Source organism: Heteronotia binoei, chromosome 17, assembly GCF_032191835.1.
Source record: "Heteronotia binoei isolate CCM8104 ecotype False Entrance Well chromosome 17, APGP_CSIRO_Hbin_v1, whole genome shotgun sequence".
In the NCBI taxonomy this organism is placed as follows: Eukaryota; Metazoa; Chordata; class Lepidosauria; order Squamata; family Gekkonidae; genus Heteronotia; species Heteronotia binoei.
Window position 1 is genome coordinate 34,964,299 of NC_083239.1, and position 26,786 is coordinate 34,991,084.

Here is a 26,786-nt window from a genome sequence, read left to right on the forward strand (position 1 = left end):
CCAGGGCTGAAAATGCGCTGGCCCTGATCGAAGACAACTGGATGTCTCTTGGGCCAGAAACCTCCAGCAGGTTATTATCATTATAGCAGGAACTCCTTTATATATTAGGCCACACCCCCTGATGTAGCCAATCCTCCGAGAGCTTACAGGGCTTAGTTCAGGGCCTACTATAAGCTTCAAGAGGATTGGCTGCCTCAGGGGTGTGTGGTCTAATATGCAAAGGAGTTCCTGCCACAAAAAAAGTCTTGATCATAGCGTATCACCCTTTTTTGGGGGGGGGGGTATACCAAACGAGAAGAACCCCATGGCGCAGGGTGGTAAAGCTGCAGTACCGCAGTCGGAGCCCTCTGCTCAAGACCTGAGTTCGATCCCAGCGGAAGCTGGTTCAGGTAGCCGGCTCCAGGTTGACCCATCCTTCCAGGGTCGGTGAAATGAGCTTGCTGGGGGGAAAGTGTAGATGACTGGGGAAGGCAATGGCCAACCACCCTGTAAAAAAGTCTGCTGTGAAAACGTTGTGAAAGCAACGTCACCCCAGAGTCGAAAACGACTGGTGCTTGCACAGGGGACTACCTTTTTTTTTTTTTTTTAATACCAGGAGAGGTGGTCCTGAAACGTGGGTCTCTGACCCTTAAGGGCCTTAAAGGTTAATATGATAACCTTCAACCGGATCCAGTACTCTATACTGATCTGCAGTATTGCAAAACTCAGTGGTACTGGCTGAAGCATTGCACCTGAAACATGGTGGTGAAAATGGCAGAAAGACCACTTTCCAGCCTTTAAAATCTTTATTAAAACAAGCGGGCAAAAAAGGAGAAAGAGATGAACTTCAAAGATACATAAATACATATCCATCCCATTCTACTTTACAACCATGGCCACAGACATCCTTTATTAGCGTAGGGCAATAAGTTTTTCTGTTCTTTGGATCCTGGCTGTTGACTTCGGACTGCTGTCCCTTTGGCCTACTCATGGGAATTTGCTTATCCCTTTGTTTATGCATTTGTTCCTCTTAGAAGTCTGCTCTCCCCACCCCCCGATTTGGCCCCAGCGTTTGTATTTGCCTAATATATTTGCTCACAGTTTTTAATATGATAGTTTAGACCCATTTTCCTGCTCCAGTTCCTCCCCGCTCCTCCCAACAGCCTTTCTCTATCTGAACAGGAAGCAGAGCTAAATAAATACTGATAAATTCAGGGCGGTGCCATTGATCACAACCGAGGGCCTGAAGTCGGGGACTATGATGCCCTAGGGCTCCCCAACCGGAAGATGAAAGGTCAATCTTCCTCCAGACAGAGAAGGCAGTTCATATAGTTGAACACTTCTGACACACTACCCTGCATCTAGAAAATGTACAAGTCAGGGAGAAGGGTTCAAGTCTTTTCGCTGACAAGCTAGCTTTCTATGCATGTGGCACATAACAAACTGATATACTATTTTTTTTTTTGTTTAAATGAGGGATTTCTCTCTGTGTGTCTTCCATTTCTCTTAGAATTGCCGCTCCCCCCCCCCCCCAATGGAGGCAGGGCACCCTCGCCCTCCTGTTGATCAGCTGGCCGGTGGAGGTACTTACAGGAGAAAGAGGAAGGCCCAGGCAACATGGCTGGCAACTTCTAGTGTGCACAAGAAGCGATGTCACTGTGCCAGCGACACCCGGTGATGCTCTGGTATTTGGGCAGAAACTCTATGGTAGAAGCCATCTTTACTGTAGAGTTTTTGCCCAAATACCAAACTGTCACTGTGACATTGCGGCACAATGATGTCACTTCCTGTGCACATCAGAAACGATGCAGCTATGTCACAAGCGACATCACCTGGGCCTCCCTCCCTCTCCTGATAAGTCTTCCTCATTCCTCCCCTGGTTGCCAGGAAGGACCTAGCAATCCTAATTCCTCCTCTTCCTTGTGGAAGCGGAACATGGGAGTTCCACAGACAGGGTGGTGGTGGGGAAGGGAGGACTTCCTCTCCCCTCCCCCATTTACCTGATTTAAATCACCCCCACGGCTGCTCCATGCAGGAAAATATACTGATGGCAGCAAGGGGAAACCCTGTGTCTTCCAGTGCCTCCATCAGATTGAATCCCAGTTAGGAAAAGTGTAAGAAGTAGGGTTGCCAACTTCCTGGTGGCACCTGGAGATCTTCCCGTATTACAAATGATCTCCAGGTGACCAAGATCAGTGGCCTTGAAGAAATTGGCTGCTTTGGAGAGTGGATTGTATGGCATCGCCATAAACCTCCTGGTGTTTTCCAACCCAGAGTGGGCAATGGCAGTAGGAAGATAGTTTTATTTTATTTGGTGGCAGGCAATCAAGCTGCATTTTTTAACCTGCCAAGTGTTTTTATCTTGTTGATGGACTTCTATGCTATTTTGGTGTCCTTGCAACTTGTTCCTCTGTTAGTCACCTTAAGTCCGCGAGGAGATGTAAATATTTCAAACTAATAAAAATAAATACATCTGCCCGTAGTTTCTTTAATCTTAAAAAAACCCCAAACAAACAAGCAAGCAAAAACTCTCAGAGTTGTTCCTGGACCTCCAGCATCACGTCAATTTGTCTTTTGCGTTCAGTGCCCTACTTAGGGACTGCTGCCACAAAGAGTAACTTGCAGCTGTGTGTATTTAGCTACAGTATAAATCAAATATTTTTTCACCTTATAGGGAGGCTTCTCAACATGTACAAAGACGGATTACCTGTCTAGTGGTATGAACTGGAGAGAGAAGATCGCCACTTAGAGGCAGATTGGTGCATATCAGACAGAAATGAGATCAGGGTTTAGAGTTCATCGGGCCCTGGCCTGCATAGCCCAGGCTAGCCTGGTCTTGTCAGATATCGAAAGCTCTAAGCAGGATCAGTTCTGGCTATTATTTGGATGGGAGACCTCCACGGAATACCAGAGTTGAGATGTGGATGTTGGAATTCTGTGCCTGTCCTGCGTGCCTTTGCAATGATCTAAGTTTCAGTCATTATGGGGTTAAAAGTGTTTACCTGATCTCCATTGTCTGCCTGACCTAAGAAGAGGAACTTGGCTGTCTGACAATGAAGAGAAAGCCCACAAAAGGACTATTTGTTTGTTTAAGTTATTGATTGTTAGTCAGGTGACTTCCTTTGTCTAGGTAGAGAGAGGTCAAGAAGGAGGAGGAAGGTTCTCCATTAGCAGTGTGACCTTCTTAGTGATAACATGCAGCTGCTAGTGTTTCTTATTTTCATCCCAGTTCCCCATCCCTGTAGAAATAAACTTATGTTTTGCTTTTTATACTAAAGAGCTCTATATTAAAAATCTATCTCAGGGTTGACCAAACAATATTGTGTGGAGAGCCAGTTTGGTGTAGTGGTTAAGTGTGCGGACTCTTATCTGGGAGAACCGGGTTTGATTCCCCACTCCTCCACTTGCACCTGCTGGCATGGCCTTGGGTCAGCCATAGCTCTGGCAGAGGTTGTCCTTGAAAGGGCAGCTGCTGTGAGAGCCCTCTCCAGCCCCACCCACCTCACAGGGTGTCTGTTGTGGGGGAGGAAGGTAAAGGAGATTGTGAGCCGCTCTGAGACTCTTCGGAGTGGAGGGCGGGATATAAATCCAATATCTTCTTCATCTTCATCTTCTTCATCTATTGAAACCTCCACCACCCCATCAGGCAACTTGGAGAAGGCATTTAAAGTTAAAGTTGCTTTCTTTCCACCTCTCCTTCCCATCTTCCTCCCTCCCTCCCTCCCTTCCTCCCTTCCTTCTGGCTCTCACACATCTGACATTTACATTAAGCAAGTTTGGCCACCCCTGGTCAGTCGGTCTGTCTGTCAGTCTGTCTGTCTGTTGTCTGTCAGACCAATATCCTGGATGACCACAAATTGTAATTCTCAATTTTTTCTGTTGTAGAATCCAAAAGGATGGACCTGTTGCCTTCCAATACCCTGGTCCTCACGGTCTACATTTTTGCATTCCTGACCGGCCTTCCTTCCAACCTCCTGGCTATCTACACGTTCCTGCTGAAAGTCCGCCAGAAGGCGGCCCCTATCGACATCCTCTTGCTCAACCTGACCATTTCTGACATCATCCTCCTGCTTTTCCTGCCCTTCAAGATGGTGGAAGCTGCCTCGGGCATGACCTGGCCGCTCCCTGACTTCCTGTGCCCTCTCACCGGCTTCTGCTACTACAGCAGCATCTACATCAGCACCCTCTTTCTGACCGCGGTCAGCGTGGAGCGCTACTTGGGCGTGGCCTACCCCATCAAATACAAGTTGAACCGCAGGCCAGCTTACGCAGTGGTTGCCAGCATCTTCTTCTGGTTCTTGGCCTGTTCCCACTGCAGCATCGTCTACATTGTTCAATACAAGGTGGTCGATGCCAATGAGACCATCCCCATTCCTGCCAATGTTTCCAAATGCTACGATAAGTTCTCTTCCAGCCAGCTCAGCATCCTCCTCCCTGTCCGGCTGGAGCTCTGCCTCTCCCTCTTCTGTCTCCCGTTCTTCATCACTCTCTTCTGCTATGTCAACTTGATTCGCATCCTGACCTCCTTGCCCAATATCCAGGCCCGCAGGAAGCAGCGGGCCGTGGGTCTGGCCGTGGCTACTCTGCTCAATTTCGCCATCTGCTTTGCTCCGTACAACATCTCCCACATTGTGGGCTTCATCCAGAATGAGAGCCCGCCTTGGAGAGTGTACGCTTTGCTCCTGAGCACCCTCAACGCCTCCTTGGACCCGGCGATCTTCTATTTTTCCTCCACTGCCATCCAGCAGACTTTCGCCAAATGTTTTGCCAGCCTGGGCCGCAAACTCCAGAATGTGATGCCGCGGTGTTACTGGCAGTGTTTAGCCTGCTGTGACACTGAGGGAGAAAACAACGGGATTGACAAATCATCCATATCAAATATGGGGGAGCTGGCAAATGAAAGGATTGGTTCGAGGAGGTAACCTTTGAGGGACGTTCTTTGGACGTGCATCAGAACTTTGCCGGAGGACTAAAGGACCTGCTTCCCCGTGGCTCTCAAAAGGGCCTCGTGGCCTCCACAGAGCTCTAATCTACCTCACAAGGGAAGTCTTCAGAGCTGATAGGGCTCTTCTTATGGGCAGTTCAGGGAGTGAGCATCAATCGTGCTGAACAAATCACTTGAGAGTAAGGACAATCAGCTAAGGCTATGGGATGGGTCTTATCCTACAGGTAGAGCTAATCTACATGAAGCACCCTGTCTCCATGCAGCCACAATGAGATCTAAGGCAGATTCCTTGGGAACTAACCCTCAGCAATCCCTGGCTAGCTTACTGTTTGCAACGGGGATATCAGCCTTCATTTGTACACATGAAGCTGCCTTACACTGAATCAGACCCTTGGTCTATCAAGGTCAGAACTGTCTACTCAGACTGGCAACGGCTCTCCAGGATCTCAGTACTAGAAGTTATACAAAAGGGGGGAAATTCAGATATACTTAACTGTGTTTGCAAACAGTACAGTGAAATTAGTGATTTTAAACCTTTTGTTATTGAAAATTTTCAATTGAGGCCTTATCAGTCTCAGAATGTTAACATGTTATGGTTTCAGAGAGAGGCCTTTTGGATTTTTTTTTCACATTAGACGCATTATCTCCCAAGGGCCTCAATGATTGTTTGGATTTGACCGCATTTGTGTGACATGTCTTTCTTTTTTTGTTTCTGCCTGGTAAAGATCCTAGTCATCATGTCATGGCAATTTTACATGATTGCTTTCCCTTACAAAATTTGGCTCCTCAGCTCACATATAAGTGGGACATGCATTTTTTTTTCACATTTCCCCTTTGTGTTATCAGAGCTGTACATGAAAATTATCAGAACCAAGGCTTTTTTTGGTAGAAAAAGCCCAACAGGAACTCATTTGCATATTAGGCCACACCTCTGACACCAAGCCAGCCAGAACTGCATTCCTGCTAAGAAAAAAAAAGCCTTGATGAATTATATATGAGAAATCAAAAGTATTTTTAGAATTCTAGCAGAGCAATCCTAAACAGATCTCCTCAGAATTCTACTCGGGTATATTCAGTGGGCTTGCTCCCAGGAAAAGGTTCTTAGATTGCACTGTAAATGTAAGCTCCTTGTCTTCTTTTTGTTTCATCCTTCCTTTTTTCTTTGTACTTTTGTTTCTACTGATTGGTTTATACTTTTTGTATTGCAGAAATCCCCCCCTTTCCCCTCTTATGCTTGGCTGGTATCAATTTTTTTTGCTGTAAATAAGTCCACATCATGCATGAAGATGTTTCAGCTCTTGTTTTTTTATAGACAGTCTCCAACAATTGTATCGGGTCATTCTGCAAAAATGGGACTGTTACAGAAACAATTAATTAGCGGACAGACTGTCAATTGTTATCTTTTTTGGTAGGAAAAACCCAGCATGAACTCATTTGCATATTGGGCTACACCCCCTGACATCATCATTGTTTCATGCAGGGTTCTTTGTAGAAAAGGCCCTGCAGGAACTCATTTGCATATTAGGCCACACCCCCTGATACCAAGCCAGCCGGCGCTGTGTTCCTGTGAGTTCCTGCTCAAAAAAAGGCCTCGTTATCTATATAGCAGGGGTGGCCAACGGTAGCTCTCCAGATGTTTTTTGCCTACAACTCCCATCAGCCCCAGCCAGCATGGCCAATGGCTGGGGCTGATGGGAATTGTAGGCAAAAAAACGTCTGGAGAGCTACCGTTGGCTATCCCTGTTATATACTATTAGTGAAATGTGGCAGCCACCTTTTGCAGATACTTAAATCCACAGATTGGGGGCACACGGACACTAAGATTTGTCAGCAAACTTGAGGGACACATTTACCTCTTGTGGTCGGTGGCAGCAGTGCTGGGTACCTACGCTGGGTCCAGTGGTGACAGCTGCTCAGCTTAAAGCTCTGCACTGAGTCCTTCCTTGTGAGTATTGCAGGCCTACACTTGTACTTTACTAATTCTCATATTTCACTGTAATGTATTGAAATCTAATAATAGTCTAAAGTCACTGTATAATGCACTGTATCAGGGACTCTTCACTAACTGTACTGTAGTGTTTGCACCTTATATATTAATATTTGGTTTGTATACAGTTAAGTATATCAGCCTTTTCCCTTTTTGTGTGGTCTCTGTTGCTTAGCACCTTTTGTGGTTTTCTACATGGGTTTCTCCTCCTTTCCTCCCTCCCCTCCCCCCCGGAGTCTCAAGCAGAGGTCTTTTACATCACCTACTACCAGGTTTTTTCAACTGGAGGATGTCTGGGATTGAATCTAGGACCTTCTGCATGCCAAGCAGATGCTCTACCACCAAGCCACAGCCCTTTCCAGGTTGACTACTTGCACTTTAGCTTTTGTCTGCAGCTGTTGATGTAATTCAAGCCAGCATGAACCACCCTGGGAACTGGAACCTGGACCACTATAGATAATGCTGTTTTGCTGGCAGTGTTGGTTAGACTCTTCTGTTGGCCTCCTCAGGGAAAATCAGTCAGGATTCCTTGTGTAATATTTGACAGAGAGCCTGGAACTGATCTGAATTAACAGAAAAGCTCTTATTCTGAAAACAGACTGCAGGATAATACAGACTGTAAAAGAAAATAAAAGGGGGAAAAGTGCTATTGAGTCTATCAAGATGGGATCCTCACCTGCTGTATTAATGCTGAATGTAACTGATTGTAAAGCGTTCTGTAGATTAACAAACCCTTGATTGCTCTTCGTTGCATGATTGTGTATTATTCCACGAAAAGCCAGGAAACGTTTACAAAGGATTCTCCTACACCTTCCCCAACAAGGTTGCCAGTTTCCAGATGGGGCCTGGAGATTTCCCAGAATTACAATGGATCTCCAGACTACAGAGACAAATTCCACTGGAGACAATGGCAGCTTCGGAATGTGAACCCTCTGGCATTATATTTGCTGGAGTTCTTTCCCTTCCCAAATCTTGCTTTCTCCTCCCCTCCCCGAACTCCATCCCCCCTGGGATCCATTCCCAAATCTCCAGGAAGACCCCAACCAGGAGTTGGCAACCCTTATGCAATCACTTGTAGGTGAGAGTAAGCTCGTCACCTCCTGCTCGTGTTTTGATAGACGCACTTTAGGAGCATGGAGCTGGATTACTTATTATAGACAGAGTTTTCCCCAATGCTTTTGGTCTTTCTTTTAAGAAAGAAAATCCCAGGGAAAAACAGTGACACATGGATTGCATGAGGACAACTTTCCCAGAATCCTTTGTGCACTGCACTGGGTTCAAAACTATTGCAATGGCGCCATCTCCTGTGTGAAGTAGGAATCATTCATTAGCCAAAATTCCAAAGACAGTAATGACTATCATGAGTATCCTGTTTCCAAACCGTGTATTCAACTGTCAGAAATTGCGGTCAAAAGAACCACTGAGGTGTTGTGTTTAGAGTGCTGGATTAGGACTAGGAGACTTGGGTTCAAATCCCCGTTCATCCATGGAAGCTTGCTGGGTGACTGTGGGTGAATCCCTCGCTCTCAGCCTAATCTACCTCACAGAGTTGTTGTAGGAATACAGTGGAAAAAGGAGAAGCAGTCTTGCAGCCTTGAACTTCCTGGAAAAAGTGCAGGATTAAAAAAAAAATATCCAGGAGATGGCTGCAGACTGCAATCTGATGCACAGGGGCAGAATAGAGAATAGTCTCTGCAAGAGCTATGCTGGAGAGAGCTAGTTTACCGTTCAAATGCATACCCTTTTGCCCATCAACATGTTGTATGAATTAATTATCCCTGATTAACAATTTAAAAGGCGGTGTGATTACAGGGCTCCCAAGTGGACATGCCCTCCCCCGTTTGTGAATGCTCCCTTAGCTACTGTTTTATTTTAGAAAGTGGCAGGCTGTGAGTCAGAATCTAGTTTCCCTGGCTTCATTCTAGGGTGGGTGGGAGGGACGGGATCATGATGTATGGAAAGTATTAACGCAGGGGTGTCAAACTCATTTGTTGTGAGGGCCAGATCTGACATAAATGAGACCTTGTCAAGCCGGGGCATGTGTGTAATAAAACCTAATGCCAGGTAGCAGAGATATAAACCTTTTAAAGGACACGGACAAACACATTTGATTTTTTTTTTATAAACTTAAGACATGCTTAAAAGATTAGTGCTCTTGCAATATTTTGTTTATTTAACAGTCTCTGATAGCTGACACATCTTGCTCTGAATCACTGCATCAAAATCTGGAGGCCATGTCTGTGCTGTAGCAATCTTGTGTATGCTGTTCAGGTGTGTATCTGTAAGTTGCAAATGTACTTTTGATTTACTGACATTCATTACAGAAATTTCATGGTCAATGCTTTGAGCCTAAGACCCAGAGGAAAATATGAAATGGCTGGCCATTGGGAGCTTTTGTACAGACACTGCTTCATGTGCTGGTTAGTCAATAGAGAAAACAGAGGCTTTGCTCTGTTGTTTCATTGAGCAAGCCTGGCAAAGCAAGCTGTGATGCAGAAGGAAGCAAGAAAGGAAGAAGGAAGCAGACAACAATGAGTTGCTCGGGGGCCTGATAGAAGCCCTCCAGGGGCCTGATCTGGCCCATGGGTTGCATGTTTGACACCCCTGTATTAAGGAGTGCCTATCCGCCCACCCTCATTTGACCACTGATGGCAAGCCAGTGAGACTGGAAGTTCTGCCATTCCCCACCCTAAGCAAGGAATTCTAAGCAGATCGACTCAGAATCCTATGGAGATCTATTCAGTGGGGCTTACTCTTGGGGAAATATTCTTGGGACTGCACTGTAAAATGTCTAACCTGTTAAGGTGAACTCTGCCTTATTAAACAGGTCTGTAAATAAAGTAACCTATTTATTATTACAAAAGTATTTCCCTTTGGTTGTTCTATGGAAGTGTGTGTGCGGGGGGGGGGGGGGGGGAGAAGATGGACTTTCTGGGTAAGGGGCTACAGCTGTCTGGCCTGGGGAAAGGATCAACATGGCCTGTTAACTGAAATTCTTCACCAATCAAAGCTGATTTGGCCATCTCCATATCCTGACCTGGATAAGCCCAGTCTAGCCAGATCTCATTAGGAAGCTAAGCAAGGTCAGCCCTGGTTACTCTTTGGATGTGAGAGGACCAACAAAGACCAGGGTTGTGATGCAGAGGCAGGCAATGGCAACCCACTTCTGAATGTCTCTTGCCGGGAAAATTCCAAGGGATCGCCATAAGTCAACTGTGACTTAACAGCCAAAAAACCCAAAACTAAAAACCGAATGAAGCTGAGCCAACATGAGGAGGGGGTGCTTTTTAATGAAACACTTCCCCCTGTACAAGAGGGGCCCCCCATTCTGGTTGGGAGATAACAAGGTTCAAAACATTCACACTACTACTACTACTACTACTGCTACTACTGCTACTACTGCTGCGACTGCTATTACTACTGCTGCTGCTACTGCTGCTGCTGCTGCTACTACTACTGCTGCTGCTACTACTACTGCTACTACTGCTGCTGCTACTACTACTGCTGCTACTACTGCTACTGCTGCTACTACTACTGCTACTACTACTACTGCTACTACTGCTGCTACTACTACTACTGCTGCTACTGCTGCTGCTGCTACTACTACTACTGCTGCGACTGCTATTACTACTACTGTTGCTGCTACTACTGCTGCTACTGCTACTACTGCTGCTACTACTGCTACTACTACTGCTGCTGCTGCTACTACTGCTGCTACTGCTACTACTGCTGCTGCTGCTACTACTGCTGCTACTACTGCTACTACTACTGCTTCTGCTACTACTAATGCTGCTGCTGCTGCTACTACTACTACTGCTACTACTACTACTGGGAAATGACCAGGTTCAAAACATTCACACCGCCACCACCACCTGCTTTAAGCCCCTTCTTAGTTATGAGTTTTGTTCTATGACAATTTTTTCAATCTCAAATCCCATGGCTTCTAAGGGTCCTCTTAAAAGGAAACAGAATCAGGAACCCCCAGCGAAGCTCACCTGCAAGCCTAGGTCCTGGAAGTAGGATCAAGAGGAATCAACAACACCTAAGAATAACTCAGAAGCACCCGCCAGTGGGTAGCCCAATGTGGGCTCAAATAAGCTTCAGGAGCTAGATTCCTGTGGGTAGGAGTCCAGGATCTCTTGACAAGGCAGCAGCTGGAGCCCATGCTAGGACAGAGGAGCTGTCTCTTGGGCTTCCTTCTCTCAGTTATGAAGAAGAATTTGGAATGCAGCACAGGCTAACCTGCTCTTAGCAGGCCTTGGAAGTTAAACAGGGGTCCAGCCCTGGTTAATGCTTGGATGGGAGATCACCTAAGAAGATAAACTTAGGTTGACTATGGCAAACCACCTCTGCTTGTCTCTTGCCTCAAAAACTCTACCAGGTCACCAGAAGTCTGCTTCAGCTTGTTGGCACTTTCCACTACTACTACCAGGGGTGGAACTGAGTCCAGGAGGGAGGACCAGACAGATTTCTTTCAATAACTGCTTGGACTTTGAGAGCCAGTTTGGTGTAGTGGTTAAGTGCATAGACTCTTATCTGGGAGGACTGGCCCCACTCCTCCACATACACCTGCTAATGTGACCTTGGGTCAGCCACAAGTTCTCTCAAAGCTGTTCTGCTCAAGAGCAGTTCTGGGAGAGCTCTCCCAGCCCTACCTACCTCACAGGGGAGGGAAGGGGGATTGTAAGCTGCTCTGAGACTCCTTCAGGTAGTGAAAGGTTTAAGCTTTAAGCCCCTTCTTTGTTATGAGTTTTGTTCTATGACAATTTTATCAATCTCAGATCCCATTTGAGTATAAATTGGAGTATAAATCCAATCTCCTCCTCTCCTACAGTTATTAGAGCATTAAGTTGCTGTAGACTTCTAAGGTCTGGTTATCTGATTGGACAACTCCTGTGCTGTTTCTGTATGCTGGCCTGGAGCCTGTTTCTTGCCCTGGTTGGACAGCTCCTTATCCTCTTGAACTTGTTCCACTAGTTAAGACACCAAATTGGAGCCAGCAGTCTCCACAGCTGAGGAGAAGAGATGAGTCATCAGGTGGTAAAGATCTGAACTTCATTCCTTTTGGTCTCTGAAGCTTCCCACCCCATTCACTACCCTATTGGCTTTCTCCAGAACAACTGGATGGACACTAAGCAAGACAGAATGCTGGATTAGATTACGGTTGCCAGGTCCGACTCAGGAAATATCTGGGGGCTTTGGGGGTGAAGCCAGGACCAAGGTTGTGACAAGCACAATTGAACTCTGAAGGGAGTTCTAGTTATCAAATTTTAAGGGACCACACTCCTCTTGTATGCCTTCCTTCCATTGGAAACAATTGAGGATAGGAGCACCTTCTTTTGGGGCTCATAGAATTGGACCCCCTGGTTCAATCTGTTTGAAACTTGGAAAGGTTTTTTGAGGAGAGGCCCCAGATGTGATGCTGAAAATTTGGTGCCTCTACTTGAAAAAATAGCCCCTCTGTAGCCCCAGATACCCACAGATCAATTTTCTATTATACCCTATGGGAATAGGTTTCCACAGGGAATAATGGAGTGCCTGACAGGCATTTCCACTCCCCTGCCCCACTTCCTGATAACCCTGAAGTGGGGGGAGGGCCTCCAAACCAGGGGATTGCCTGCCTGCAACTGGGGATTGGCAAGCGTAGACTAGAATGATCACTAATCTGATCCATCAGGTCACCTCAGCAGGATCCTGGAGGTTTTTAACCATCTTCTGGGCACGGAGCAGGGGTCACTGAGGGGGTTGTGGGGAGGTAATTGTGAATTTCCTGCACTGTGCAGAGAGTTGGACTACACGGCCCTGGAGGTCCCTTCCAACTCGATGATTCTGTGATTCCTGAAAAGAAAACGAGGCAGATGGATTTCTCAGGCTCTTTCAGACCTCCCTGGGTAGTTTTGTACGCCCACTCCCTCTGTGAGCCTATGCCTGGTTGCACCTCCATCTGCTGCGGGGAGTAAAATAATAATTAAGAATATAGGAAACCTGCTGTAGTGAGTCAACATCCTATTAAGCTTTGTCTCTAATAAACGCCAGCCTTGTGTTAGCATTCTGTTACTATTAAATACCAACCCGATGCTTCTGGGAGCCAAATCAGCTGGCACAAAATGTATTCGTCTGAGATAATCAACAGCACTGCGGCCACTTCCTGTTTCTCTTGTGTCGCGCGCCATCAAGTCAAGGCTATGTTGCTTTGGGAACGGTGGCTCTCTTGTAACTCTTCCCCCCTCCGGGTTTATGAGAAGTTATTAATTTTATAAGGAACATGCTATAAAAGGGGGGGAAGGCAGAGATAGCAGGTGATAAGGAGTCAAAAGGTTGCCTGGAGTCAGGAATGAAGGTTTTTTATTGGGGAAGAGATTGGACATAATAGGAGAGGTAGTAAAGGAGAAGATGCACAAATATTGGCACAGGAGTAGCTGCCTGGGCCAGAGAAGGCACATGACTTGGGAAAAGAATTGACTGAGGCTCTTTTGACCAATCAGAAGCCTCCCTGGGGTTCTATGCTCTCTCCATTTTGTTGTGCTCTGGGCCCATTCTTGCTGCTCAGTGGTTGCTAGGTCCACACATCTGTACTGACAAATATACCAAGCCATTAGTGTTACCAGCCAGTCAATATTACGCCGAACTGTCAGGCAACCATCATGGATGAATAGATTGGTCCAGTTCAGCCCCTGTACCGCTCTGTACTTCATTCAGTCCTGTTTTCTACTCCTCCCACATTTTGATTTAATTAGGAAAACCAATGCGGCATAGCTGTTAACAAGCTGGATTACAATGTGGGAGTCTCAAACTCAAATCTCCACTCAGCCATGAAATTCACTGGGTAATCTTGGGACAATTGCACTCTCTCTCTCTTTGTGTGTTTCTCTCATATGCAGCCTAACCAACCTCACAAGGCAGTTGTGATAGTAAAAAGGACGAGGGAGAGAAACGTGTATGTTTCTCTGAGATCCTGGAAAGAAGCGTGGGATAATATTATGTATTTCTATTCATTTATACTTTCTTTCTCCCCAGTGATGAAACCCCCCAAATTTGCATCACTCACCTCTCATCCATTTTATCCTTACAACAACCCTATGAGCAGGAGTGGAATTCTAGCAGGAGCTCCTTTGCATATTAAGCCACACACCCCTGATGTAGCCAATCCTCCAAGAGCTTACAAGGCTCTTTTTTTGTAAGCTCTTTGAGGATTGGCTACATTAGGGGTGTGTGGCCTAATACGCAAAGGAGCTCCTGCTAGAATTCCACCTCTGCCTATGAGGTTAACAACAACAACAATAATCGAATGGCATTGTGTGTATATATAGCCAGCTGGCTTCATATGGAGGGGTGAGGAATCAAACCCAGTTCTCCAGATCAGAGTCCATTACTTTTAAGCACTACACCGTGGTGGCCCTATGAGGTAGGTTAGAGAACAGTGTGTGACTTATCCAGGGTCACCCTGCAAGTTTCCATGGAACAGAAAAAGAAGTTGTATTTATACCCTGTCCTTCACTCAGAGTATCTTACAATCTCCTTCCCTTCCTCTCCCCATAACAGACACCCTGTGAGATAGGTGGGGCTGTGTGAGAGAACTGCTCTTGAGAGAACACCTCTGAGAGAACTGTGATTGACCCAAGGTCATCCACCTGGCTTCATGTGGAAGAGGAGTGGAGAATCAAACCTGGTTCTCCAGATCAGAGTCCATCACTCTTAACCACTACATCAAACTGGCTCTCGGGGCTCTGAACCTGGGTCTCCTAGATCCAAGGCTGACACCCTATCTACTACATCGCATTGATTCTCAGTATAAAGGTATTAGATAAATAATACACATTTAAGATAAAATACATGTTGGATAGATATCTAGAAGAATTAAAGGCTGAGGCTGGGTAGGATATGATGAACCAGAAATCATCTCTGGCTGATGTGAAATTTAATAGGAAATTATGTTGATGTTTCTTTTGGTGCTCAGTAACCAAAACAAAGCTCTCAATCACTGGGAGGAAGGACAAAGAGCTTCCAGGCAGACTTCGAGACATGAACTTTGAGGTTCATTGGCTCATTCCTGTCCAGGACTCATCTGCGGGTTTTCAGGCACTGTGACACAGTCGCCGTCCTTAAGAAACAGGCTCCTGAAGTAACAGCTCTCTGGGGAACCAATGTGTCTGCTGATGATTTCCTGGAAGCCCTTCGATGACCTCTGAAGAGTCACAGTGTTGTTGCCGTCACATCAGGAGAACACTGGGAGAAAAACACACGCTTCATGGTTCAACTGTATGCACGGTCACCTGAAGATTGCTTCTGCACAGGGATTTAGCAATCCACATATACCCAGAGCATGAGTGCGTGCAGGGCTTTTTTTTGTAGAAAAAGCCCAGCAAGAACTCATTTGCATATTAGTCCACACCCCTGAGTTACCATTGTTTCACACAGGGCTTCTTTTGTAGAAATTCCAGCAGGGACACATTTGCATATTAGGCCACATCCCCTGAGCCACCATTGATTTGTACAGGGCTTTTTTGGCAGAAAAAGCCCAGCAAGATCTCATTTGCATATTAGGCCACACCCACTGATGCCAAGCCAGCTGGAACTGCATTCTTGTGCACTCCTGCTTAAAAAAAAAGGCTGTGTGTGTGTGTGTTAAGTGCCGTCAATCACTTCCGACTTATCGTGACCCTATGAATTAATGACCTGACCTCCAAAATATTTGATTGATAACATCCTTGCTCAGGTCTTGCCAACTGTGGACCATGGATTTCTTGACTGATTCAATCCATCTCATGTTAGGTCCTCCTCTTTTTCTTGCTGCCTTCAACTTTTCCTAGAGTTATCGAATTGGATTAATTTATTGTGTTTAGCCATAGGCCGTCACAAAATTACAAAAAAACCAAAACCTGCAGCTAAATAAAATGCTGATTTTATATATAATACAAATTTACAGATACACAAAAAGAATTCCAACAAAACAAAAGTTAGTACCAAAATTCAATATATTAACAATAGATTCAGGTGACATCCTTTTTCTTTGCAGCGTTACACCTTATCTTTATTGCAGCAATGGCGAAATGTGAGTAGCATTATTCTGTTTTCCGGCGACTTGTCTTCTCAGAACATAAGCAAAGCAAAGACAGCCTCAATTTAGTCATTTTCGCTCCTGGGGCAGTTCAGGCTTAATTTGATCTAGAACTCACATTTGTCTTTTTGGAGGTCCAGGATATCTATAAAACTCTCTTCCAGCTCTAGCTGTTCCTGGACCCAAAGCACGCCATTGCTTCCACAAGGTTCATTCCATTTTTCACATGGCCAAAGAACACGTTTCCTGTCCCACCAGACAGTCTTGGCAGTGCAGATGAAGAACTATGATCCATTAGCATTTGCCATAGACAAGATGCCAGGGTCTGCAGGCATGAGGAGGAAGCTCTCATCAGCAAACTTCTCACCCTAAATAAGTTCGCCTTCTGTTCTGTTACGGCAAGTGAAGACACCTTGCCACCCTAACACATGAACCCTGGAATGATTCTGTTGGAAGCGGGACCCCTTCGAACCATACCCAGTGCTCAAGGAATGGAAGTTCTCTGCTATCTTTGGAACTTTGTCTGCAAATAACTCCAAGGTGACGTGTCCAAGAGGCTCACCGTTGGCAGCTACGTCAAAGATGACAGGATTAGCCATGCTGGAAATTAGGCCTCATTTTGAGTGGAGCTCTGGAACCTCTAAATTTTATTGCGCTTTCTTTCTTAAGCCCCTCCACCAAAACCATAACAAAACCCTTGCTTCTGGGCTCCATTGTTCAATCCCCCCCTGTGAGAATTTTGCTTAAGATTTGACAAACTTTCTAACATTTCCCCCCACAAAAAATGGGGAAATAGCCAAAGCATAGAAAGCAGACATCGTGCCACTCTTGCCACACAGGAGGAAGTAATGTAAAAAGTATGATGGGAGTATGGTTTTATTATGACAATGATAATTGATGAAGCATTTGAAGACAGATGCTGAGAGGATATAATTTAATCCACTTTATGGTGATGTCAGGTGTATGTGGCATATGAAGATGAGTTATGCAAATGAGTTGCGCTAATGAGCTCTGGCACTTCTTTTTCAAGGAAACGACCCCTGGTTGGGAATGAATCCAGTGAGGAGGGGGGAAATAATAATAAAAGCAGTGGTGGCGTGAGCACCAGCAGCAACAGCTCTGCAGGGGTGAGTGTTAGGGTGCAGTCTGAGATTTGATAAAATATTGAGCTAACGCTCTCTTTAGAGAACTTCATTCCACATTCTTGAGCACGCTCAAAGGCTACGTTCTTTCTTCCCTTCCAGGTTCTTGTGCTTTTAATGGTTCCTTGTTGCAGGGAGAACCTCAAGACACCTGCAAGGCAAGGGGACACTAACCTGTTTTCTTTCTCAGTCACGCTGCTGTCAAAGGCAACCAGGGAAGACAAAGATGGCCACATTAGCGAAAATGAAATTCTGCAAACTGCACTGTTGTCAGTTGCACTGTTGTTGTGGTGGCTCTGAAGATCTCAGGGAGTTACAACCAGCGTTCCCTCTAAACTGAGCTGGCTCACAATTTTTTAGCCTCCAGCTCACACATTTTTGTCTCAGCTCAGGAAAATAGCCCCAGAGCAAGCTAATTTATGCAGTAGCTCACAACTTTAATGCCAGTAGGCAACAGATCACAAAGTAGACTTTTTGCTCACAACACTCCACCGCTTAGAGGGAACATTGATTACAATGGATCTCCAGGCGACAGAGGTCAGTTCCCCTGGAAACTTTATGGAGGGTGCGCTCTATTTCACCCCATTTTTCTCCTCAATCATTGCCCACCCAATCCTTGCTACACTCCCCCAAATCTCCAGAAATATCCAGACCCGGAGTTGGCAACTCCCGGCCTCGAAATGGCCCCCCTTCCACCCGTGAGCCTGCGCGCTGTCGCGTGTCAGAGCAGGATCTGGGAGACCAAAGTCTGCGTAGGAAAGCGGGACATAAAGAAAGCCCCGATTCAACGGCTCGCCTTCCCCACAGCCAACTCCAGATCCCCCACCCCACCATTCATCCACCTCTCCCACCCCATCACTAGCCAATTTTGGCTTCTCCGCCTCCGGTTGCAGCCACTCGTGCAACCGGTGAGGAACTGCAACGCAATCCGCCGCAGATTTACACGGCAGTAAAAGGCACGTGGCGCGCCTTTGCAAATAAGCCCCATTCAGCTTTGCCGCTGCTCTCTGCTAAGCCCCGCCCAGTTGGTCCCTGGCCCCGCCCCGGGGCTGGCCGTAGTAGCAGAGCGGTGCAATCAGGGCGCTCTCCGTCAGGCAGAGAAGTCGCGCTGGGGAAGGCGGTGGAGAGCTCAGCTGAGAAGCCAGCGGGATGCGCTGGCGCCGCTCAGAGCGCTGCAACGGGACGTCCGAGGGGAGGATCGGGCGCTGAGGAGTCTGGCGTTTTTCAAGGGACCAGGAGCAGCGGAGGTAGGTACTATGGCAGGCGGGCAAGCGAAGGGGGTGTCTATCTTACCTCTCTGAGGGCTTATCTGATTCATCCCAGGGCAGAGAAGAAACGCGTGCAAGGTAGGTGAAGAGATCAGGGGAAAAGGAGAGCAAAACTGACTTTCCGACAGCCACCCAATTTGCATCGGGACTTAGCAGGATTTGCACCTGGGACCCTTGAATACCACAACTCCAGAGTGCCGTTGGGCTGTGGAATCAAGAGATCTTTGGACCCTGGTTGGAAACTCCAGTACTGTTGTTCGCTCTGTCATCCTTCACAGGATAATTTTTTTCTATAGATTTATTTAAGTAGAACACTGACCTGCCAGAAAAAGCTGTGGTAAACCTGGAAGTCTTCATATACCAGGGTGAAGCTATCCAAATAGTAACTCTAGACTAAGGTACTGTAGTTTTTGTGGATCAGGGTATGTAGGGCTCTACTTTTTTAGATGCATGGAATGCATCCTCAATATATATGTATGGGTGAGAGGGCAAACAGTTGTAAACACTGCAATCAAAAGACAGTGAACTGCAACTGACAGGATGGTTGTTTCTATTCAAGGCTGCCTGGTATATCAGAAAAAGAGTGACCCTTGGCAAAAGCAGTCACACAAACACATGGAGCTGCCTTATACTGAATCAGACCCTTAGAATCATAGAGTTGGAAGGGTCTAACCCCCCTGCACAACGCAGGAAATTCACAAATGCCTCCCCCTAAATTCACAGGATCAGCATTGCCGTCAGATGACCATCTAGCCTCTGTTTAAAACCTCCACGGAAAGAGAGCCCGTCACCTCCTGAGGAAGCCTGTTCCACTGAGGAACCACTCTAACGGCCAGGAAGTTCTTCCTAATGTTGAACTGGAAACTCTTCTAATTTAATTTCAACCCACTGGTTCTGGTCCTACCTTCTGGGGCCGTAGAAAACAATTCCACAGCATCCTCAGTATGACAGCCCTTCTCTGTTGCCTGGAGATCTGTTCTTTGGTCCATCAAAGTTAGTATTTTCTACTTAGACTGGTCATGGCTCTCCAAGAACTCAGGCAGAGGTCTCTCATGTTACCTACTGCCAGATCTTTTAACTGAAAATCGAACCTGGGACCTTCTGCATGCAAAACAGATGCTCTACCACTGAGCCACAGCCTCTCCAGTCCTTGATAATAACAAGACAATGTGACTAGAGTTATTTTATGTATTTAGAAAATGTATATGCTGCTTCTTTGGAGATGTATTTGGAGTGGCTCATGAAGTAATCACAGCCCTATCAAATGATAGAAACAGAATTACCTGTATTGAGATGAGGTTACAACTTGTTTGCTAGAATTTTGGATCCATTCTAGAGTATTGCCCTGCTGTAATGACATCACTTCCAGGTTGGGTGTTTTTTTCACGAGAAGTGATATCATGCACTGATGCAATGCTGATTCCCTCCACTATTTCCCCCCATTTTTCTCTCACCAGCCTTGGAAGCATGGGCAGGGTATAGGAGTAAATATAGAAGGAGACCTGAACCCTCAGCTGAAATGACAATCCACGGGACATAAAAACAGCACACAAGCAAAATTCTAGAATGGCATCAATAAAACAGCCTTCAGTACAGAAACAATGTAAAAACAAGGTACAGACAATAGAACTCCTAACTTAAATGCCTGGGTAAAAATAAATGTTTTGGTCTGGCACCTTAAGTACTAGGGTTGCCTGACTCTAAATGGGGCCTGGGGATCTCCCAAAATCAGAACTTAACTCCAAGGGACAGAGATCAGTTTCATTGGAGAAAATAGCTGGTTTGGAAGGTGGGCTGTATGGAATTATACCTCACAGAACTTGTCTTGGCTCTCCTCAAACCTCTCCTTCCCCAGAATCCACCCCCCCACACCAAATCCCCAGCTATTTCCCAACCCAGAGGTGACAATCCTGTAAGGACCAGGGTTTTTTTTTAGCAGGAATGCATACCGATGTAGTTCCAGCTGGCTTGGCATCAGGGATGTGGTCTAATATGCAGGTGAGTTCCTGCTGGGCTTTTCCCACAAAAAAAGCCCTGTGTGAAACAATGGTGACGTCAGGGGGTGTGGCCTAATATGCAAATGAGTTCCTGCTGGGCTTTTTCTACCAAAGAAGCTCTGAAAAGGATTATAGGTTAGGTACTGGGCAATCCTTAAGTGTCTTAAGCCATTCCACAGATGAGGCATGACCAGGGCTTTTTTTTGGTAGAAAAAAACCCCAGCAGGAACTCATTAGCATATTAGGCCACACCCCTTGATGCCAAGCCAGCTGGACCTGAGTTCAAAAAAAGCCCTGGGCACAACCAATAAGGTTGACAGGCCTCTTGCTGGCTACCTACATTGCCTGCTGCTGTTCTGTTGGTAACCTGTGTTGCTGTGCCACTGGATTTACAATAGAGTTTCTGGCAATTCCTTCAGCTGCCTGATGTCACTTCTGGGTTTTTCAGGAAGTTACATCATGGCACAACAATGCATTGTGCCCCCCCCCCCCATGTTTCTGCCACCCAAGCTCCTGCTGGCATGGCTTGGTAACTCCAGCAAAGGTTGTTTAATACCTGTGGTGTGGGAGGAACCCATTATCACTATTGTGTTGTGAGAGGATCGTGCCAAGCTTCATCAGGTAATGAAGAGCTCATGCTCATGAAAACCTGGGAGACTGTGGAACTTGCTCTCCATGCATCTTGGGAATTGCCAGTTGTTGTTGAGAGCAGTTGCCCCTCTTTAGATATTTACATACACTGTTGATCTCTCTCTCCCTACCTCTGTTTATTGGCAGCCTCCTCCACCCACGCTGAGCCCATCTTGGATTTATTGGACTGGGTTTCACAAGTGTTTGTGCTATATATAGTTTACACCTCCGGCAATAACTTGAGCCACTTGAATTTGGGCGCTCTGCGGCTCAGTGGCAGAGTGTCGGCTTGGTATGCAGAAGGTTCCGGGTTCAATCCCTGACATCTCCCATTCAAGGATCAGGTAGGAGGGGCTGTGAAAGACCTCCACCTGCGACCCTGAAGAGCCGCTGCCAGTCTGAATAGACAATACTGACTTTGCTGGATTGATAGTCTGATTCAGTATAACACAGCTTCATGTGTGTTCAACTTTGGATCTCACTTTGGGGAAAAATATGTATTTCTCTTCCGTCTGCACACTAGATGTGAATGCTTAACGTTGGGGTTGCCAACCTTCAGGTGGAACCTGGGGATCTCCTGGAATTACAGCTGCTTTTCAGATGACAAAGATCAGTTCTCCTGGAGAAAATGGCTGTTTTGGAGGTTGGAGTCTATGGCATTGTGCAGCGCTGAGATCCCTCCCCTTCCTGAGCCCCCTCCTCCCCCAAACTCAACCCCCAAATCTCCAGGAATTTCCCAGCCTGGAATTGGTAACCCTAGTGATTTGGAAGATGTAGTCCTATAAGAGTTTCATGGGGATCTTCAATCTTGTTGAGCCTGAGGGCACTTTGGTGATTTCAAGAGCACATAGAGGTGCCACCTACAAAATGGCTGCTGTGGGATGAAACCAAACACAAAATGGCTTCCTTGGCAGCTGGGCCATAGGCAGTACGTGGGAAATCACTGGTTGGGGATATAATTAAAGTGTTAGTCTTTAAGGTGTCACCAACCTCTTTGATTTTTTTTGGGGGGGGGGGAGGTTCACAAGACTAACCCAGTTTCCCATGTGCAGTGTTGTTCTGCTGACGCTGACAGGATCGGCCCACTTGACTGCCAGTTTAGTGTAGTGGTTAAGACCGTAAACTCTAATCTGGGAGGACAGGGTTTGATTCCCCATTCCTCCACATGCATCTGCTGAGTGACCTTGGGTCAGCCATGAGTTCTCTCAGAGCTGTTCTCTCAAGAGCAGTTCTCTCAGAGCTCTCTCAGCTCTGCCTACCTCACAGGGTGTCTGTTGTGGGGAGAGGAAGGGAAGAAGATTATAAACCACTCGGAGACTCTGAGTGAAGGGCAGGGTATAAATCCAACCTCTTCCTCCTCCTTCCTCCCAAAGAACACAACCAGTCATGTGCTAGGAATTTTCAAGTGTTTAGCATCTCAATGGGATGTGATTTCCAATGAAGCAGTGAAACCGTCTTTAGTCTTTTGTACCTAGCACAATAAATATATCTTATGCTGTGGAGCTGTAACCATTGGGATTTCCTGCCTTCCTCTCCCAAGGACAAAACAAGCCCCAGATCCCACATTTCTCCTCAGAAAGCACATCTCTTTCCCTGAAGGTAGCCAAATAACTTGAGAATTCTGAGAAAACCTAACAGTTCCATCCATAACTTAGTTAAGTCAAAATACTTACGCTTATGTTGATTTAAGGCAGGGCAGTGTTTAAATAATGCCAGGATTCAACCCAGACATTTGTTTCCAAAGCTGAGACACTGCCTTAGCAGATGAGAAGCTAGGATTAGGGTGCCAGCCAGCCTGAAGAAAAGTGCCCTTTTAATAGAGGCTTTATAAGTAGGAATGGGTACCTGAAGCTTTTCATGACACAGAGAGAAATACAGGCCTATAGCTAACAAGGAATCCACAGGGCCTGACCCCTGACAGGTTTTTTTGTGCCCTCACTCCCATCTCAGGGCCTTTCTCTCCCCCTCCTGCGTGATTTAAATTGTGTAGGAGGAGCACCCAGGAACAGCTGCTGCCTGTCCCATGCCATTTAAACAGAGGGCCAGTCATCTTATCAGCTGGATCTAAATCACACAGGAGAGAGGAGGAAGAGGGGTGACCCCAACCTCTCCAGCTTCCTGCTCTCCTTCACATGGCTCTGCCTCCCCATGGATCTCCCATGGCCCCCTCCCGCTGAAGGCCCTAGCTATGGGGCTGGGTGAATAACAGCCCATTCAGCCTCGATGAAAAGGCCATGGATATTTTCCCCCCATCTCCAGTCAATTGGCAATCCAAGTTCTCGAAGCATGGGGTCTTGGGTTATGATTCTGAGCACACAAAAATGCAGTCTGCATATGCTCAGGAGCACCTTGTGTTTGTTTTCCTCAGATTTCAAACCAGATGGAGCACTAGATCTTTGATTACAACTCAAGGGAGGGAAAAGGAGGGGGGGAGCCCATTTGCTGTTTCTCCAAGCTGGCTTATTCAGACTGTGATATTCTCTGCTTATCCATTGTAGAAATATTCTTGGATTCTGGATTATTATTATTATTATTAGCTTCATGAGATCTTCTTGAAACGGATATGTTCGTTTTCGCCTGAAGTGAAGGTCTTCTATTTATCAAGAGGTGACAGCGAAAAGTGGTTTGCGGAGGGAAGATAACGCAGGCTGACAGATACCAGCCGAGGCCCCGTTCCCATGGCTGCGTCAGTTTGCAGTAGCTGCAATGGTCAGTGAGAGCATCACCTGACAGAGCTCTCGCCAGACTGAACCACTTCTGACTGCAGGTGATTCCTAGAGCTCCCTAACACCACTTCTGGTTTTTTCCCTGGAAGTGATGTCACTGTACATGTGATGTCGTCTTCTTCTGCCTCTTCTGTTTCTTGGAGTGGGAGCAGGCAATGTGGATTGAGAGCAAGAGACTCTTGCCATGGGAGGAGGTCTAGTACCCTTGGAGACATCAGAACACAGGGGAGGACACGTTTGTGCCTTGCCATTGGGCTTCCTGGGGTATTTGGTGACTGCAGGCAAAGGATGCTGAGTTTGATGGATTCTCCAGTGTGATCCAGTCAAACCCTCCTTATGTTTCTCTTCTTTGAACTGGTGAGCTTTTAAAATATCCCTTTTCCACCTGCAATCAAAGGGTTGCCTTCTAGCAAGAGCTACGATCCCGGCATTCTGCTGGCCATGTGACTTAGCCAATGCCAGGTCCTTGAATGCACCATGCCACTATGCGCTGGTGTCATAACCAGGGCTTTTTCTGCAGCAGCAGCAGCAGGAACTCCTTTGCATATTAGGCCACACCCCTGATGTAGCCAATCCTCCTGAAGTTTATAGTAAGCCCTGTACTAAGAGCTCTGTAAGCCCTTAGAGGATTGGCTACATCAGGGGTGTGTGTGGCCTAATATGCAAAGGAGTTCCTGCTACAAAAAAAGCCCTGCTCCTAACTGAGGTGATTTCCCAACCCATTTCCAGTCTGCCAGCACCCTCTTTGCCAGGGCTTAGTTGTGTCAGCACAGTGGAGAGAGACAGGCAGTGGCTTGGTCCCTGAGTAGTGCATTGTGAAACAGATTTCTCAACTCTTGGAGATGGCGGCCAGTCACTTGGTTAAAGGCCATGTTGCAAAGACTTGGGTTTTTTTTTTTTGTTCAGTGGCATACATTAGATTAGGATCTAATAAGGAATGCCTTCTTTGATTTTGGGGGTGGAGCCTGAGGAGAGCGGGGGTTTGGGGAGGGGAGGGACTTCAGTGGAGTGTAATTCCAGAGTCCACCTTCCAAAGCGGCCATTTTCTCCAAGTGAGCTGATTTCTGTCACCTGGAGATCTGCTGTAATCCCAGGAGATCTCTACCTGCCACCTGGGGTCTGGCAACCTTAAGTCTAATCCTTATTGCAGGGGTGGACAAACTTGCTTTACAAAAGAGCCACATAGAATAAATGTCAGATGTTTGAGAGCCGCACGACATGAACGTCAGATGTTTGAGAGCCATGAAACAGGAATGAAGGAAGGCAGGCAGGCAAATACACGGGGGAGGGAGAGGTGGAAAGAAAGCTAACTTTAAATGCATTCTCCAAGCTGCTGGCTTGGCTGGGAGAAGTGATTTAAAGAGAGAAATGCCTTCTCTGGTGGGGGCTTCAGGAGCCACACAATATGTGTGAAAGAGCCATGCGTGGCTCCCGAGCCACAGTTTGGCCACCCCTGCCTTATAGTTTCCAGCAGCAACCATGATGGATTAAAGAACTCTTCAAGCATCAGTGTTTCTGTTATGGGGTACGCCTGTCTTAAACTGTTTTCACACATGTTGGACAATGCACTTTCAGTGAACTCTTGCAATCATTTGCAATGGGATCTTAAAATTCAGCTGGATTGTATGAATCCGTTCTACTGATGCGCAGCTTTCCTCCAGTGCCAGAAGGTTTGCTCCGGCAGAAAAGTCATGTTCCATCGGAGGAGGATGCTTTGCACTGGGTGTGAACTGCTCTGCTGACCAAACAGATTTGTAGTGTCCGACAAACAGGTGGAAGGAGAAGTCTTACAATGCCATCTTAAACAAAGTCAACCTTGTCTAAGTCATAAGAAGAGCCCTGCTGGATCAGAACAATAGCCCATCTAGTTCCAGCCTCCTGTCTCACACCGTGGCCAACCGGTTCCTCTGAATGGACGACAACAACAGGGCATAGATGCTGAGACCTTTCCCTGATGTTTCCTCTTAGCTCTGGGATTCAGAGGTTTAGTGCCTCTGAAAGTGGAGGTCCAATAGGTAAAGCTTCTTCTAGTAGAGCCAGAATGTCAGAAGAACTGTGCTGGATCAGACCAGTGGTCCATCTAGTCCAGTATCCTGTCTCATACAGTGGCCAACCAGTTCCTCTGGTGTGTGTCCATTTAGGCATGGAAGCTGAGGCCTTCCCCTGATGTGGTCTCCTGGTTCTGGGATTCAGAGGCTTGGTGCCTCTGAATGTGGAGGTTCCCCTCAGCCATAGGGTTGCCAAGTCCAATTCAAGAAATATCTGTGGACTTTGGGGCGGAGCCAGGAGACTTTGGGGGTGGAGCTAGGAGACATTGGGGTGGAGCCAGGAGCAAGGTTGTGACAAGCATAATTGAACTCCAAAGGGAGTTCTGGCCATCACGTTTAAGGGACCGCACACCTTTTAAATGCCTTCCCTCCATTTGGATAGGGGCACTTTTTGGGGGACTCATAGAATTGGACCCCCTGGTCCAATATTTTTAAAATGTGAGGGTTGTTTTGAGGAGTGGTACCAGATGCTATGTTGCAAATTTGGTGCCTCTAACTAAAAAAACAACCCCCACCCCGAGCCCCAGATATGGATCAATTATCCATTATACCCTATGGGAACCGGTCTCCATAGGGAATAATGGAGTGCCCAGCAGACATTTCCTTACCCTCCCCCCCACTTTCTGACGACGCTGAAGTGGGGGGAGGGCCTCCTAACCGGGGGATCCCCTGCCCCCACCTGGGGATTGGCAACCCTACTCAGCCACCATGGCTACTAGCCACTATGGACTTGCCCTCGATGAATCTATGTAGTCTCCTTTTAAAGCTGTTTAACAAGTGTGCAAATTCCACATTTATTGAAGTAGCTGTGCTCAGCTGTGTGTGTGGAACTGTAGTGCTCTGAGTGCTGTATTCAGCAGTGGGAGTTGAGTCTTTTACAATTGGCAGAACTGTCGAGCCAAGCAGGCAAAGTCCAGTAGGCAGTTGCCCATCAGAGAACTTTCCAGTGGACTGGAGCCGACCCCCTGTTAAAGAGAAGAGGAGAAGAAGATATTGGATTTATAAC

General features: G+C 46.6%; 1 protein-coding gene and 1 pseudogene across 1 annotated transcript; one reads left to right on the forward strand and one right to left on the reverse strand.

Moving 5' to 3' along the window:
• The first annotated feature begins 3,868 nt into the window (after window positions 1–3,868).
• Window positions 3,869–4,980, forward strand: LOC132585951 (free fatty acid receptor 2-like). The gene has a single exon (XM_060257835.1). The coding sequence runs from the start codon at window positions 3,876–3,878 to the stop codon at window positions 4,899–4,901; it is 1,026 nt and encodes a 341-aa protein (XP_060113818.1). The 5' UTR covers window positions 3,869–3,875; the 3' UTR covers window positions 4,902–4,980.
• An 11,134-nt stretch (window positions 4,981–16,114) lies between these two features.
• Window positions 16,115–16,568, reverse strand: LOC132585795 (peptidyl-prolyl cis-trans isomerase A-like; annotated as a pseudogene).
• Between the last annotated feature and the right edge of the window lie 10,218 nt (window positions 16,569–26,786).

Coding starts and splice junctions, on each gene's coding strand:
- LOC132585951 (XM_060257835.1), top strand. CDS start 3,876: ATGGACCTGTTGCCTTCCAATACCCTGGTCCTCACGGTCTACATTTTT.